Source organism: Haliaeetus leucocephalus, unplaced genomic scaffold, assembly GCF_000737465.1.
Source record: "Haliaeetus leucocephalus isolate CR32 unplaced genomic scaffold, Haliaeetus_leucocephalus-4.0 Scaffold495, whole genome shotgun sequence".
Lineage (NCBI taxonomy): Eukaryota > Metazoa > Chordata > Aves > Accipitriformes > Accipitridae > Haliaeetus > Haliaeetus leucocephalus.
Window position 1 is genome coordinate 1,223,657 of NW_010972931.1, and position 17,639 is coordinate 1,241,295.

Genomic DNA, 17,639 nt, shown 5'->3' on the forward strand with positions numbered 1-17,639 from the left:
TAATGGGTACGTTACTGGCTTTGTGGTCAAATGGCCTGATCCAGAATTGTTGAATGGAATAGTAGTTACTGTCAGGATCAGGTAGAGAAAAGCATTCATCCTTATTCTTCATAAGCGCTGTCCTTAACTGAAGTAAGACTTTGATGTTGGAATCGTCTTTGTTTGTCACTAGGTTCCTTTCCTTTCTCCCTGAAGTGGTAGCACCAAATCCTGGACTCTGCCACTCCAGTCTTGCTGTGTTTTGTTTTGCAGCAGCAAAGTTAGATGCTGTTTTCAGCAGAGCATGCTTGCTTCCCTCCTGTAAGAGAGGTAATGATTAACAGCAAGAATGGCTCTGTAACTCGGATTACATGGTAAAATCGACTGGGTTCTCAAACCACATAGTTGTTCCTCTTGCTCAATTCTCAATCTTTTAGCTCCGAGAAAATGTCCTGAATACCAGCCTGGGTTCTTCTTTGGCTGAGGCCCCGCCAGCTGCCATTTCTGCCCATTGCTGTTTCTTTTCTCCCACTCCCTCGCCCTGCGATGCTACCCTCAGCCAGTCATTTGCCCTTAAAGATCTCTGCTATCTGTTGGGATATAAATTCCAGAAATCTCATTTTCCACCCCTAGTGACATCATCTTAAGGTTGCGTGGAAGTGTCTTGGCTGTAGTTAACGTCTAGCAAAGGGTGGGAGAGGTTTGGGCCATTGTCATGGATCACCTCCATCAAGTGTGCCCAGAGAGAGCCCGTTTGAAATTATCAGACAGATTCTGAGTTCCACCTCAGCTGAGGTATCAGCCTTTCTGTGTTTGTTTTTGGTTAGTTGGATTTCCCCCTTTCAAGCCTCATGCCTTCAGGATTTAGGTAGCATTTCACAGCCTTAATAAATTGTGAGAACAGGACCAGCTGCTTCAGTACACTGTCTTGCGCTAGTTTTTGCAAGATCAAGAGGACTATGGAATACAGAGCCACCTTTTGTTGTCACAGCGGTCTGTTAAAGCTAAATCTGCCGCTATGGGCCTTGAGAAGCATTTTCCTCTTGATATCTGAGCAGCCCCCAGGTTCCGTTTGTACCAAGTATAAGACACCTAAGAAGCATCCCAGGCTAATGCTGCAGTTGATAGATTAGTCTGCAGTACCTACCACCATGTACAAATATGAACAACAGGATGTGTTACTCTATGGAATCACTGCTCATGTCGACTCAAGTTAGCATAAGAATTATTTACCAGAAACATAATTCTTCACTGTGCGTCAGGTGCATTTGCTTCCTGCCCTGTTCATACCCTCTGGAAAGTCCTCTGGAGGCTCTTGCTGTGGGGATTCAGCAGTTCGTAGGGACCTGAAGTAGCAGCAAGGACAAGGCACTTTGTGTTCTCAGCCCTCAGCTGGGAGGTGAGGTAGGTGGGATCTTGTGCCTGTGATACTGCAGAGGCAGAAACCAGTGGGCATGTATGTGCACCTGCAGTGAACATGTGTGTGGAAGCTGTACTTCTCAGCCCTCACCCAACACTGATGCATATACCACAAGTAGTATCCAGTGAAAAACTACTCTCTTACTAGCCAAACTTCTTGCTTTCAAACAGCCCGATGAGAGTCAGAACTTGTGGATATCTTCGCCTAAGATGAGGCAGTTGCTGGGATAGGATGCAGTTCTTGCTCTGTGATGGTGGTACTGGTGCAGATAAAGCTTGGGAATGCCAGCTCGAGGCAGAGAGATGCTCTTGGTTGTGCTAAGAACTATTGGTATTCTGTGGCTTCGTCGCAAATGTCTTGATTAGAAGAACAGTGTTTGAAAATATGCTAACAGGACCTTAAATACAGGTTTATGCAGCTTGCAAGCAGAATTTATTTTCTAATATATGTAATAGATCTTGATGAAAGTCATTCACAGTGAAGTGGGATGTTTATTTGCTTTCTGTGTGTAGGCTTTTATTGTTGTTTAACTTGATTTTGATACTTAAAAGCATTTGTAAGCAAAATGCTGGAATTGGATACCTTTTCAACTCTTTCTGAGCATCATTCAGCTAGAAACCCTAAAAAGAAATTGGCAGTGATAAATTCCAGAGTTCATTTTAAGTTTATGTTTATTTGTTTTATTTTAAGACAAAATGCCAACAGCTGACCACGAATATTGTAGGCCAAATCTAACATTAACATAATCAACCGTAAATTGGAAACCTTGTAGAGTATGCACTGTGAGTGCAAACACTCAGTGGATGAGACAGCATGAGAAAACTTGGTGCCTGCCTTTATTCTGATTTAGATTTTTTACTCTGGGCTGGAGTAAACAAGGTCATTGCTTAAACTGGATTTGGATGTGTTTAGGGATGGAAGTGTATAAATGTAGCTTCTTAAGAGGTGTCTGGTTAATTGTGAATTTGGGAGGGGATAGCGAAAAAGGAATGCTCTGTTTTTTTGCATAACTAGGACAGTATTTCAGAGGCTTTTGCTTTGTTGTGGTCCTTATGTTCAGGCATTACTTTCGATTATGTCACTTGAAGAATTCAGCATATGATCGGGGCAGATATTAAGAAACTGTTAGCTGCAGTTTTCCTCCAAGTTTGATAACAAGTGATCTACTTCGAATTCAAAGAGGGAATCTACAAGTGGATCATTCTCATGTCTTTTTTTTTTCTTAATGTAGAACAGAAGAGTTTTGCTTAGCTGCCATCTACAGCATCTTCAAATTTGTTAGTTTTAACAACAGCTTTTAAAATTTCCCAAAACACTTAATGAGCTTGAAGATGTAGTGGGGTACTCTAAAGAGTCCTTATCACCCTCTGCCTGGCTTAAATGAAGTATTTTCCTGTGCACCTGAAAATCTGTTTTGGAAAACAGGGCCTAGCATGTGCTACTACAGTTAAAAGACAAAAGACCCAGTTAAATTGAATGGAGCATAAACCATGAGATAAGAAGCTATTGTTTCAAAGAAAGGTTATTCATCTCTGTTACATGACTCTTCATTCAAGTAGGACGAGTGGTGGTCATTTCTTATGTGAGGTTTGAGACCTTAGTGGAGTGATTATGAGCTAGTGATAGTTCTGCATACAGGAATATATAACGTAGAAGTCAGGCAATTAGGCTAGTTAAAGATGATTATATAAATCTTGTCCACAAAGAGAGGTTTTGATTGACATTGCTGAGTTTTGAAAGGAGGATGAGTTCTTGGATCAGATTAGTTTGTGGGAACTAACAAAAGCAGTTTCAGAGTTAACTGCGTGTTTGTACCAGTGAATAAATAAAAAAACCCAAAACCAGTTAGTGAAAATATGGCTCTAATGTGAAGAATCTCAAACAGTGGCACTCCATTTTTAACATTTTTCGAAGCCTCCTGTATCAAATAGAATATATTTAGGGAAGCTTCTCCCCCCTGCCAGCCCTGACTGTAGCCTTGAACACAGCCTGTGCTTGGGATATTTGCCTACCTCTAGCTGTGCAAGATTACAAACTTCTGCTTGCCGAGCCTATTTTCCAAGCATCTCCGCCACAGAGCTGCATCCTGACCTCTATTGCAGCTGAGTCCCTGCTAACTCTGCATTTATCCAGACTTGAAGCAAGGAATGCAGAAATGCTTCCTAGGGCTTTCAGTGCCTATTTGTAGGAATTGATTTGCGGTGTGTTGGGGTGGAACTTATTTGTTCCTCCTGGGCACCTTGGGGAAGGGGTTGTGCAGAAATGCTTCCAGCTGCAGCATTTAGAGGGAAATTTTGGCTATTTTTTCCCTTTTATCTCTGTTCCAGACAAAAGCATGGATTCAGGATTGTTGGATGCGAGCAGCATCCATGCGGAAAGTACGAGCAATTGTAGATGGCATTTCAAAAGCAGTTTCTGACAGCAGCTTTCAGTAGGGGGTTCTTTGTAAAAGGGGCTGCCACTCCTTTTTGATTATTTAAGGTTGTATGAGACGTAACCAGTGCCAGGTTATGCACATTTGCATGTCTCTACCAAACCAGGGTATGTAATTACAAACTTGGCATTTGCAGGTTGCAGTAGAGTGCACTTTCAGTGGGCTGAAGGCAAGGTTATACTGCTTCCTAAAATGTTTGGACGTCCTTGTGGTCAATGCTATCCATTATTAGGGCATGCTGAAGCTTGAACTTCTTTTTGAGCACACAGGTAAGAAATTTTGCCAAGAGTAGGCCAAGACATGTCTCTTGAACGGACCTAGGAAATGCAGTGTTCGTTGCCAGTATCAGTAAAGGAAACTTTGCCTGCAGTATCTTTCCTTTGCAAGGTAGAAAGATGACCATGTGATGCATCCATAGTGAAAATTAATTACTGTTGTGGGAGAGATATTGCTTTATATATGCTGCTATTGTGGTTTTCTGTTTATTTCATTAAAATTCAATCTTTTATTAAAACCACAGGCTCTAATTTCCTGATTGTTCCCTTTGCAAACACCGAATGCCAAAGTTATTGTGTAGCTAAATGAGTTCATCAAGAAAAACACAAGTAGCAATACAACTAATAATATGTTAAATGTCATTGCAGGCATTCTGCTGCCAATCCACATCTAACTAAAAAAGCTGAGAAGTGTATCTAAGTCAGGTGTGGGCAAAACTGTACATAATTGTCTTCTCTGAGGAGCCATGGAGAACCGGCTTGAATGCTGTGGTATGCAGGCAGAGTAAATAGGGTATGTGTGTTATTGCTGGCTCGTGGACTTGGGCAGAGAAGTCCAGACTGACTGTAGAGTTTTGCAAGAGGCTGTGGGTGCTCGGATGCATGCACCACCTGCTGTCTGCCTCTGGTGCCTCAGGATGGCTGCTCTGTGAAGGCTTCCATGGCTGATTAGCTATCCTTTGATGGGACTTAGGAGCTCCATAGCAGTTTATTCCCACCCGTACGTGTTCCCCCCATTCCCCTCCTCAGCTGTTCTTTGCAGCCAGTGTCTTGCACTGGCTCATCTAGGCCTGTTCCCTTTTTCCATAATACTTGTGGAAGTGTGCAAGGGTCCTGGATGCCCGTGTTAGTGCAGTGCAGGTGAGTCTTGTGTTTCATAGCACAGCCGCAGGCTATCAAATGGATAAATCGTATCATGCTTTTCTGCATTACTGTGCCCTCTTTCAGCAGTAGCCTGTCCATTCGTTCCTTCAAGCTTCTTCCTCCTGCGGTCCTTTCCAACCTGAATGAGTCTGATTCCATGTGTGTGTTGTTCTGGTTTCAGCGTGTTGGGGGTTTTGTGGTTTGGTTTGTTTTGGGGTTTTTTTTTTTGGTTTGGGGTTTTTTTTCCCCAAAAATACTGGAATTTGGTTTGGGGAATCTATTTTAAAATTCCCATGTGAAAGTTGGGCCAGAGAGCACAGATTTCTACTCAAATGAATGCATTGCATTTCAAGGAATAGTTTCCATGATAATAAAAGAATTAATTAAAACACACAAATTCTTCACCCTTACTTTGTAAATTTTTCTAATTACAGCAAAGGGTTGCTTTTACCCAGATAGAACACTGGTTTCTACTGCAACACAACTTCTTTTTCAGTTCTTATTGAGTAGGTTGCTTGCATACAAGTCTTGGATACCCAGTCAGAGAACAAAGATTTTTCAGGAAATTGTGTATTTCAAGAGTAGAGTGGGAGTAGATTCAGGTTAATGTCACCCCCTCTGGCTCTCCTCCCCTCAACCTCCTCCACCAAAACCTGCAATCACTGAAATACTATTTTGGGCATTCCTAAATGTCAAGTATTTGGTACTGCTAACAAATGATAACTGTGTGGGAGGTTGTCCCATACAGCACCTTCATGGGATGTTTGAATCCCACATCGTTTCCTCTTTGGCTTAATTGGGGTAGAAACTTATACTTTGGTCTTCAATTATCAGGAGAGGAAACTCTTGTTACAGATTTGTTCTAGCATGAGTCCTGTAGTCTTGTAGTACAGTTCATCATCACTGATTTTAATCACGGGCTGGAACCTGTTTCCCTTCTCTCATCCAAATCTTGTGGGCTGCAGGATCACAGGTTGCCCTTTGAGTCCAGTTCTTCATTTCTGGTTGTCCTCGAGTGCTTAGGAATCGAGTGAAGGAAGTGCTCCTGCCTTGGTCTGCCCCAAGCTGAACCACCGCTGTTGTAGTATAAGATATTCTGTGCATAGAAAGATAGTCCACTGGGATATCTTGGAGCTAGAATCTCCAAAATCTTAATATTCAAAATGCTGTTTGAAGGGAAAGGTTGATGTCTTGGGCTTATCATTGATACCTGTATGTGTTGCTGTTCACTTGTGAGACTGGTGTTTGGATTTCAGGTCTGGTCTTAGTAACATTTCATAGTACTTTTAATTGGCAATGTTCTCTTCTAAATCCTTTCCCATGTAAATAATTGTTACATGAGATAAAACTGAACAGATGGCTCCTCCTCATACATAGAGTCCTATCCGAAACGGTTAAATAGGTTTTGGTGTGAAAGTAGAGTTAGTTTGAGCTGTAATAATTCTGCAATTAGCAGTGGAGGTTCTTCTATATACTTAGAAGTATTAACCAGGAAAATCCGTGCCAAATGTCAAGATACAGATTCAGCTGAAAATTTGATTTTTGCTTCCAGGAACAAAATACTCTGCATAGAGGATGTTGCCATTATTGCTGTAAATACCTCTTACGCAAGTATTTTTGTGTTTTGTTTTGTTTTATATACAGTATCTGCAGTAAAAGAGTGTTTAAAAGTGGGCTTCATCTCCCCTAATTCTTGATGTCTAAAAATAAAGCAGTAAAGTGTCTCTGCTCCCTCTGTGATACCTGGGGAGAGACAGGTATGTCTGTTGGTGATTCATCCCACCCCAAATGCAGTGTCTAAGCTGCAGGGGATGAATTGCTCTCCAGTGGTGAGCTGTTTGGCCTTTGAATGGCAGCAGGTGAGATGTGTCCTGTCCACAGTCAATAGGAAACAGAGGTTCTACGGTTAATGTTGTGTCCTTCAAACGGGTGGTTGTCTTACAGGGGGTTCTCTTATCTCTGTTACTGCTTTATTACGGTTGCCAGATTACCCCCTTTCTCCCCAGAACTTCCTCCTTGAGGTTCCTTGTCAGTCTCCAAGCATTTTCTGTCTGGGTTTAAAGAAGGAAGAGGAAAGGAAAATAATTAGGGTAGTTTTTTGTTTGGGTTTCTCTTTTTTAAAATATAAAAATGAGCTTTCTACATAAGACAAAGGACTTCGTATCCCCTGATAATTTGTTTTATAAGGAGAGAAAGAAAAAGCAAAGATCACTCCGTATCTTAGATTAGAAACTGATCCCTCAGAGACTTGGTATACAATAAAAGTTGCTTGGCCAGTAGGTTTTACTTGGCAAGATGAAATTTCTCTTCAGAGGTCAAATGTCTCAGGATTGTGGAGGACGTGCTGGAGAGGTAGCAACTCAAAACATTATTAGGAAGAAATGCCTTATTTCTCTGGAGTGTAGCAGTGACCCAGCCTTCCAGAAGCTATTTATCTGTACGTATACTTTCATGCTTTGTAACTTCCACCTTTTTTTTTCCTTACATTCTTTTGGTGGACAATGGATCTTCAGAATTCCTTATTTAGCCTGTTGTTAGATATATAGAGACAAAAAGATAGGTTCTAACCAGCAGTCAGGATGACAGTTATGAGGAAACATGACAAGGGGCCAAACAATAACAGCAACAGCCAAACCTTAACTGTATCGGGAACAGAACTTTGGCAAAATTAGTTCCCTGGATTGCTCATAATGCATTTAAGAGAATAGTTTGGAAGGATAAGGACTTCTGAGATCTGATGTCTTCCTTCAGACTTCCTTACGGAGTCTGCTGGGGAAATCTTTTTCGGTTTTAAAAAATGAAGTGTCATGAAAGACTGGCTTACTAAAGGTGACATACTAGAATAAACTGGTGATTCATATTAGTGGGAAGTGGAGCAGTAATCACTTTAAGTGTACTGAAGGAGTTTGGTAAAGCTGCTAATGTTCAAAAATACTCTAACTGAAACCTGTTAGCAAATGAGGTTCCAGTAAATGGTATTTGCATCTTCAAAAATTGGGGGAGGATGATGTGAATGCTTTCTTACATGATATCTTGCTAACTTCTGGGGCTCAGTGCCAAATGATAACCTAATTGGAAGAGCTTAGTATGGTTCAAAAATAATCAGATTGTTGGATGTATAACATTTGTTTATACAGAAAAAATACCGCAAACCATAAACCTGGTTGCTAGATCCACAGCCTTATTTTATTATAACCAAGTGAGTCAAATTAAACATAATTGTTAATGAACTTAACACAGCAAGGGCAAAGCAGTACAGCTTCTGTGAAGGAAAACTGAGCTGTGCACATCTGTGCAGATTTACATTAATGAATAAAGGCATTACTTTGTCTCATAAATTTCTTAAAAGCTTTGAAAGTAAGGCTCTCTGGTTTTCATTATGCCACAACTCATTCTAGGTATGTTGTAAGATTCCATCCTTGCACAGCTGTTAAATAAACTTATTCAAAAATTTGAATACTTTAGCAGTAGCCGAGTGGTATGAGTTGTGTAAAACTTGTGATTGGTTCGAAATTATTTAAATAACCGAGTATAAGAGAAGATGTGTGGTGTTCCCTTGGGATCCCGAGGAGCGTGGGCACCTGGCAGTCTGTGACAGACAGCCCAAGCTGAGACCTGTGCAAGCATGTGTATGTCACGGAAAGGTTTTTATTCTGTAGTAGCTTCTAATGTGGCTGCAGCTGTGTGTTGAGACAAGTCCTCAGGCTTGGAGCAGTGGGTAGTGTTTCAGTCTCATGCTTCCGCCATGCAGACAGTGCCCAAACAAACAAAAGTAGTGTTGGGTTGAAGCACACTGCTAAATTCTGGTCATCTATTTAAAAATAGAAGGGAAAGATTGGTACTGGTATTGGAAAAATCAGAATCAGGTAGGAATGAGTTTGTGAGGATATGTATATTCCATAACTAATAATTTACAGGAAGCAAGGTGGGCGGTGTTTATTTTGACCACAATACAGGAACAGAGGGGCATTCAATACCCTGAGCATTAATTAAAAACTACTGCCTTATTCCTTATATAATGTCTTGCTAACCTGTGGAGCTCAGTGCCATATGATAGCTAATCTGAAGAGCTTAACAATGTTCAAAAATAATTAGACTTTTGGATAGATACCATCCTCTGTTATCTTATACAGGAAAAAGATAAACTCCAGCTTCAAGCATGAGTTAGTGACATTCAAAAAACTTGACTGTCAGCCATTGCTCATTAAAAAAAGCTTGAGTATCAGTCATTGCCACTGCTCAGTTAGGAGAGAGAACAAGGGCAGTCAGTCTGCTAGTAGATACTGCTTGCTGAAAAAACACTTTTGCAAATGGTCTGGTGTCTCGGCCACCTTGATTTTGCTTTGAAGGTATTAAAACCTCCAGGACTATGAGTGAAATGACATCTTATGTACTGCTTATCTCGGGATGTTTGTTTATACGTAGCCCCATTGCAGTATTTGAGTTTATCATCAGAAAAGCAACTAAAATTAGTATTAGTATTATTGGTAGATTTCTATCATGGAAATACTAATTTGGATTTTTCTTTTTTTTTTTTTTTTTTTTTAACTGGAGTTGTATGTTTACTATGTGTGACTTGTGTTGGCATTGCGTGCCTCCTACAGCAGCAAGAGCGAGTGAGATTGCTTGCTTGTTTGCATAATCAACACCAAGGAGTCAGTTATGGAAACCCTGTTGACACTGCTTATTCTTGAACCAGGGAGAGAACAATGTAATTGTAAAATTACCAGTTGATATGAAAACATCTTACATTAGTTTGCAGAATATAACAGATTTTTTTCTGTCTTACTTTGTAAAAACTACTTATATCATCAGATTGATTGTATGAATTTGGTTTGGATCTTATGAGATTTAAATTAGCAAGCATCTTAAAGTTATCTGCATTTTTTGCAGGGTATTATAGAAAAATCAAAAGTGAAAGGAATTCCTATCGTTATTGATGCTGTAAGTATTTTCTTGATTCAGTCAGTGGTTTGACATTTAAGAATCTATTCAGTAAATGTTCTTCTTGCTGGTTTTTTCAGGATGGACTGTGGCTCATTTCCCAGCAGCCTTCTCTTATTCAAGGCTACCAGCGAGCTATTCTTACTCCAAACTACATGGAGTTTAGTAGACTGTATGAAGCCATGGTGAGCCGTTTTCCTTTTTGATATTTAAGTACATGCAAGTTTAGTCTTTTAGTCTTTAAAAACAAACAACTTATTACTGGCTTAAACATTATGTGCTGTTTCTTATATGCAAGACAAGCATTCTCTGGGTTTTTATTTCATGGGATAATTGCCACAACAATGCCTATTCTTAAACAGAGCTCTTTTTTAAAGAAGACCCTTTCTTATGCATTTTTTGGCACTGCAGTGGGTATAGAAAAAAACATCTAGGAAGACTGATGATGATGCTTTTTTTTCTTTTTTTTTTTTTGTCCCCATACATATGCTGAAGTAGCATGTGTTAGAATATGTTGTTCTAGTAGTAAAATATGTACTGTGTATGGAATTCTTGTGTTGTAGCTTAGAGACCCCGTAGACAGTAGTGATCATCATGGATGTGTATTAAGACTCAGCCAAGCCATGGGGAATTTGACAATTGTTCAAAAGGGAGAAAGAGATCTTATTTCAGATGGAGAGAAAGGTAAGTGAAGCCTTTTGCTTTTAGCAGTGTGAATATTTTGTTTTGTTTTGTTTGCTTTCGGTTGTAGTCCAGTGGTTGGACTATATAGTAATTGGTTGACTGTATTCCCCTGAAGATTTAACGGGAGGGATGGCTGTCTTTGCGGATCACTTTTAGATGATTTGTGTAAATTGATATTTTTAAAAGAGTGCAACTTAATTTATTTGCTGAAAAAAAGTTGCTGATTTTATTTCTCATTTAATTGGCTATAACTTACGTTTTACATTACGCAGGTATTGAGAAATTAATTTTTTAATCTTTGTGAACTGTTTTAAAATCCTTAGCCGAGATGGTCTTTATAAGTGCAAATGTCACTACGAATATGCAGAATAATATTGTTGTTTCACCATATATTGGTGTGTGTGAAAAATGAAGACATCTTGAGGTTCATGAGCTGCTCAGTTCCTTGATACTATCTGCCATGGGGCTGTAGATTAGCATGTATGTATATGACTTGTACATTAGCCCTGACAGTTTAAAAAAAAAAAAAAATTAACTGTAGATTGCCATTACAACTTTTTAAAACAGTCACTTACTAACATGGTTAATGTATACTTAATAAAATTAGCTGCGTGTCTGATGCTTTTTATACTGATCGTTTACTGTGATCAGTATAAAATTAATTCATGAGTGCCTTCGTTGCATTTTGACTACATCGTCTTATTTCGCATACATAACAAGCAGCAGCTCCACTCGTAATTACTTGAAATGCTATTCTCTGATAAATGTTTATGCCGCTTCAGAACCGTTTTGTATATACAGTCAATTTTTCATTATTGGGAGCCATGGGAGTCTTTTATAACAGAAAAACAGATGTAATATGACAACTAGTTTGTGCAGAGCCACCTTCCACATACCCCCACTAGTACAGATACTATAGCAGACTGTGAAGCAAGCTGGGATCTGGAAGCAATATAGTTACGCCTATGTGGTGAAGGACTTTGGTCATATAGCACCCAAGTTGCCCTGCATGAAGTCTGCTGTCATATTTGCACCCACAGCAGACTTGATTTGTAACCTTGGACAGTCAGGCCAGGCTTAAGGGAGGATGAACTCTGCCAGAGGATAAAATATCCTGGCTCCAGGATCTCTAGAGAGCTTTAGAGTACTGTAGTGTATCTTCTTTCTCTGTTTTTATGTCAACAAAGTTCCTTTTATGCAGGATTGTTGCTTTTTTAATGAATGTCAGGAAAACTGGGTGAGCGCTTTAGATTGAGCACATTACCTAGTATATCTCTGTTCTCCTTTTGAGCTGTTACTCTTGAGAGAAGTGTACCCCCACCATTGCTGGAGAGAGGGGACACTCTGTCTCCATTGCCTCTTGTTATGCAGGATTCAAAAAAACAGGAAACAACTGAAACTCTTTCAATTTCAGTTTTGAATGTTCAGGTGTGGCACAAGTTTGGTGTATGTCTTGTGTGCTTTTGGGGCTTTTCGTTGTTGGTTTTTTTTTTTCCCCACCTTGCTCTTTGTCTCTGTTGTGTTCTGATTTTTTTTTTCTCTTAAAATTCTTCTTTTCTCTTAGTTAAGTGGCTTTTTGATTTGAAATAAAAACAGTTCTGTGCCTTTATAGCAGTTGTTTGACGTCCAGCTGTAGGCTGCTTTCTTGTTCTTACCTTGGTTCTATCACTGATGCTTTTTCTCTCCTGGATTACAGACATTACAGGCAGCATTGCTGAGCTGTAAGAAAGCAGCTGTCAGGTTTAATACAGGTTATAAAGTCTGTTACAAACACTGTTTTTAGGGTTTGTATTGCTTGCAAGAAGGTTCCTGAGAATTTTGCAGAAACTATAGACTTCAGCTTCCTTTAACAAGAATGTTCTTTGGGTTTGGGAGTTATTCTCAGTCATTTTTTTAAAAGCTTCTCAAATGCAAAATTACATTGAGAAAGGAGATTCTACTGTCTGCTCTTTGCCACAACACAGAACATGTTGTCATGTCACTGACCTTGAATTCTCTCCCAGGTTTTTCGCTCTTAACTTCTTTTTCATCTGTCTGTTCTTTTGATCTGATGTCATTTTTTTTCAGCTAAGACAACATACATCATGATTCCAGTGTGAGGGAAATCCAGATCATTGGATCAGGCCAATGTCCTCTGAGCACAATCAAATATTATTAAAAGATCTGTGTATTCCTCTTGCCTTTTATTTTTCATGTCATCATCCGTTTGTAGTTCTCAAGCCGTACCTATTTTCAGGCATTTCCTGCTTGAGCTTATGTGCTTAGCTGTAGTTTCCATATATCACTTTCAAACTTTCTCCTTTGGGAATATCCTGCATGCATGCTTTCTGAAAAAAAAAAACCCAAAACAAAACCAAAAAAAACCAAGTAAGTCTCAATGCTCTCCAGGAAGACCAGAAATTGCAAACTTAACTATGTAGCTTCAGTGTTCTGTGCTTGGCTGTTGTGGAAGAAAGGCTTTTTGAGGATGCTGAATTTTGCAGCAGGGAAGACTGGCTTGGTGCATATAGCTTAGAGTGATTGTAGCGGTTATTTTCACAGTACTTTTATTCATGAGTCTATAGGAAATTCAGTAGACAATTTACTTCTAGTTGAAAACAAAAAAGATTATCAGGTAATGATTTGATAGTGAGCTGGACATACAGGTGTTGGTGAAGGATGACTGTCAGCAGATAGCTCTGTAATCTAAGCAGACAGGCACAATAAACTCTTGATTGGAAGCTGAAGCTTAATAAATTCAGATTAAAAGTAAGGCAGATTTTGTTAACAGACAAAGAAATTAGCTATGACAATAACATACCTAAAACTTCGATAGCTTTCCAAACTGTGAAGTGTCAGGACACCTCTGAGGTTTGTTTTTACAGATCAGATTAGGTGATGCAGGTGCTTCCTTATGGCCTTAAAATCAGTACTGAATCACATACATAGCCTCTGTGAAATCAGTAGCAGTCCTCCACTATAAAGGAGGTTTTCCTAAAATTTGTCTCCATTTCAGTTAGGAGCTGCCAACTGCCCTGTAAACGTAATCACCAAGATTTTAAATTAAGTTTTATATACTCTTTTTCTCTTTCCTTTTGCAATTTCACATTATAGCTTGGTCTACAGTTGTTGATTCCCTGCTACAAAGATGAGCTTCACCATGCTTTTGGTAGGTGATATCAGTGCCATCACTGACCAGGGTAGGAATGAGTACTCAGCCTGTGGGTACAAGGTAAGTCAGCTTTTATTCACTATGGCACAGCTCTCTAAGGTTTTCTTTTTATTATTCTTTGGAGAACTGGTCAATTATAAAGTGTGGTTATACCAGTCTTAGTACCTAACATGTTTAAAATTTGGTTAGGTCCTTGCAGTAGGGGATTTGGATTTTTGTTTTTAAATGTTACAACAAGCTTTTCTGTATTTTCCCCAGCACCTTTGTTTGTTCTCTCCTCCCTTCCAAAAGGCAGACTTTATGAGTAACCAGCCTGCTTCTGCCTGTGACTACTTTTACCTGGAGCCAGTAGCCAAACATAGTTTATCTCCAGTTGCCCAGCTGCAGCTATGGTCAGGAGAAGCAAAAAAGCATGTGAGGGGGGATTACTGAGTACTGAATATGGGGTGAAAGGCCAACTTTTGCCATACACCCCCAAGCAGTACTTCTCATTTCTGCCATTCATTGCCTATACAGCTGAAAAGGAAGCTACTCAGTCCTTGTCAGTCCCTGGCTGACTCAGCTAAAAGCTCTTACAATGTCCAGCTGCCCAGCAAATTTTGCCTAGATTTTTAACTGAGAGGCAGCACCATCATCTCCACTCCTGCTTCTGCAGAGTGAGCAGAACAGGGAGGTGATGGTTCCCGTCCGTGGTGCCACTGTGGTCTCCATTGCCCACACAGCCCAGCCTGCTGTCTCCCAGACACTGCTCACTTGCATCGCAGCTGTCCCCTGGCTCCTGCACCTATCCAAGAAAAGTAATGTAGAATTTGAATCATTTTCTTTTAACTTATATTGCCTGGTGTCTCACACTCAAGGACCTATCTAAGTTTTAAAAGTGTGCTTAGGGAATATAAAAGTATAAGCACCCTTTATATAAAAGCCAACTTACATTTTCCACATCAGTTGAGTGATTTCTTCAGCCAAAGTCATTAATCTTGGTTTCCCTGTCTGTGTGCACTCTGGGACATGTTTCTGGGAGTCCACAATCTCCAGCTATGTGCTTTTGTGAACTAACTTGCAAAAGGAAAAAGATAAATTTCTTACTAGTACAAGTAATTGCCAGGTCAGAGATGTATATTGGTAGAAGATACTATTCAAGATCTGATAATGATCTAAACCTGAATCTTGCATTTGATGGAGCAAAATGGTCCTTGATAGCTACATTATTATGCATAGAAAATGGAAATCTTGAGCCTTTTAATTAAAAAGAGAGCATTTATTGTTCTGTGGGGTAGCTGACGTTAGCTGATCCAGTCCAGTTGGATCGTATCAGAAGTCAGAATGGTCGTACATTTCATACATGGATTCCTGAGCACATTAGGATAAGTGTAATACTCCTGCTCTGTAAGAGGAAAATAAGTGCAAAGAACTTGTTCAGGACGTCCGAGATTCAAGAATTAAATTTTAATCTCCAGGCTGTCTTCTGGTCTGCAGTCTCAGTAAATGTGGTGTTTCACAGAGGCTCTTTAGCCTTCTTTATCATCATCAGTATTACGTGTTTAGCCTTAAATAGCTATCCCATATTTCACATTCTGTGTTCTAAATACAAACATAAAAAAATTAATCCCTGGGGTGGGTTGGGGTTTTTTGCTACTGGGTGAACATTGTGAATCAAGAACATGCAGACATGCATTACTTTTTATACTACATAGGCCTTTGGTTTTCTAACTGTAATGTGTTTAGGAGCAAGTGTTTTAAGTAGGGCTGGCTGTGTACAGCCATATCGAAATTCTGCTTCCCAGTTAGTAGTGCTTGATCTCAGCAAAACTACTAAATTCTATTTTTTTTCCTTCAAAGAGAGGACAGCTATTTTCAGTTACATAACAGCCTGGTTTTTTTAATTAAGCGTACAATACCCATAAATGGGCCATTCTTCTGGGCTTTGATCTGCCAGCACAGTTTGGGGTGGGAGTCCTTTCAGCTTAAAACGTGCTGGCAGTGGTATAGTTAAGTGTGACACCATGGTCTGAATGCTTCCCCGAATGCTACTGTTTATCTTACCTTCAAGGAGTGCTGAAAAGGGAGTGATGGTAACTTATTTTATGGCCTGAAATACATTAAACCTAGAGCTACTAAATGACTTGGCCATAGTTACTCAGGAAGTCTGGAGCAGAATTTTGAGTTGTATGGAGCCTAAAATTCTTTGATCTCTGCTTTCCAATATTCTGTCAGTATGACAGCCTTCATTTTTTTGTTTCTGTTGCACTCATGTTTCAGTACCAGTTGTTTCCATGGACTTAGGTAAGCAAGAAATCTGGGTGACTATGTGTAAGGGATGTGTTGTATTAGCTGCGTACAGCTCTGGCAATATTTATGTGCTGTTTAATTGCTGAGATTATGTTGAAACTCTTGAACAGGGGTGTGGTTGTTTTGACTCTAGCAGATCTCCTTGCCATACTTGGTTGAGCGATTTCTTCAATGATGACATTGTAATTTCATCTAGCCTTTTCTTATGATAGTATATGTACGCTCCATGGGTAAGTGCTAGGGAGCTGGGCTTTGTCCCAGAAAGTTACTTAACAAAAATCAGTTTTCATTAAAAGACTTCTATTAATTATACTGAGGTGGGGTCTTTTTGATTCATCACCCTGTGAAATAATGACAACAGATTTGGTTGCCCAGGCCTATTAAAAACCAAAACAAGACACCCTGCCCCAAGAGCCAATTTGACCGGCACTGGTTGTGTGTTTCTGTCTCTTAAGGTCTGTCAGTTAAACTATAGATGAACCTCTCCATTATTTTGATTGGGACTGGTGTCACACTAATTGACCTTAAGTGGCCTTTCAACATTGGCATGTTGCGGTGATTTCAGTCTTTGCAGTTTCCCTGTTGTCCAGCATCCAGTTGTCTTGGTCTCTTCAGCTGTTCCAAGTACCACATTTTCTAGGCTTTCTGATGTGCATGTTCATCCCTAGTTGAATGTGGTATAGCCTCACTGAGCAATGGACCAAAGAACACTTCATCCTCATGTAAATACATCGTTCTGCATCTCTCCAGGGATTAGAGCTGCCCGCCTTCTCAGCATCATTGCTGACTATTCAGTCATGTCCATCTAATCGATGTCTTATAACGTTGCCACCGGTTGTCACTGCTCAGTGCGGCGTATAAGGACGTCACCCCCGTGGTCCTTAAAGAACTGCTTGAGCTGTCTTCACAGCAGGTCACAGACATTTAGGGGGGGATGTTGGACTGGGGGAGTGGGAAGACAGCAGTTTTATCTTTGTTGTTCTAGGAGAAGGCTGGGAAAAGCATCAGGAAGACTTTGTCCTTTGCGGATTTGGCAGTCTGCCGGTTTGTCTTGATGGTAGTGTGGGATTCCTTCTTTGATTTTAAAAGCTCTTAACAGTGGCTGTAGTTCAGAGGAGTTTTTCATTCCTTTTCCCATTGCCTGTTGTAATGTTCATCATCCTTTTATTCTGAGATGTTCTTTGAGGAACTGAGCCTCTGCACAAGAATTGCTCGAGCATTATACCTTTCCCCCCTCATTTAAGTGAATTTCCTGTAGTTCTGCTTCTTTGAAGGTATTGCGTGCATTTGTCTTCCAGCAACTCTGTGCAGAGCACAAAGATCTGCTTTTGTTGTTGCCTGTGAGGTGGTCTGCATGTATTTGAGACTTACTTTTTAAAAAACCACAAACAAAAGACCACTTTTTTTTTTTTTGTAGCAGCATATTATAATTGGCCTAGTTCGAGGAGATCTTGCTTTCCTGTACAGCTCAAAACTGACTAGAAGGTTGTGGGGCTACAGAATAGTGGCAGATGGTGACATACAGCTAATAAGCAGGGGCTTGTGCTCAGCTGTCAGTCAGAAGGCCCCAAAGCTTTTGAACAGAGGATTTCCATCCTG

General features: G+C 40.0%; 1 protein-coding gene across 1 annotated transcript in view; it reads left to right on the top strand.

Annotated features, from left to right (window-relative positions):
* Positions 1-17,639, top strand: part of CARKD (carbohydrate kinase domain containing) — a 49,891-nt gene that overhangs the window by 25,924 nt on the left and 6,328 nt on the right. The window contains exons 8-10 of the mRNA XM_010575791.1: positions 9,866-9,916; positions 9,997-10,101; positions 10,480-10,600. Coding sequence (XP_010574093.1) covers positions 9,866-9,916; positions 9,997-10,101; positions 10,480-10,600 — 277 coding nt within the window. The remainder of the gene's footprint in view (positions 1-9,865; positions 9,917-9,996; positions 10,102-10,479; positions 10,601-17,639) is intronic.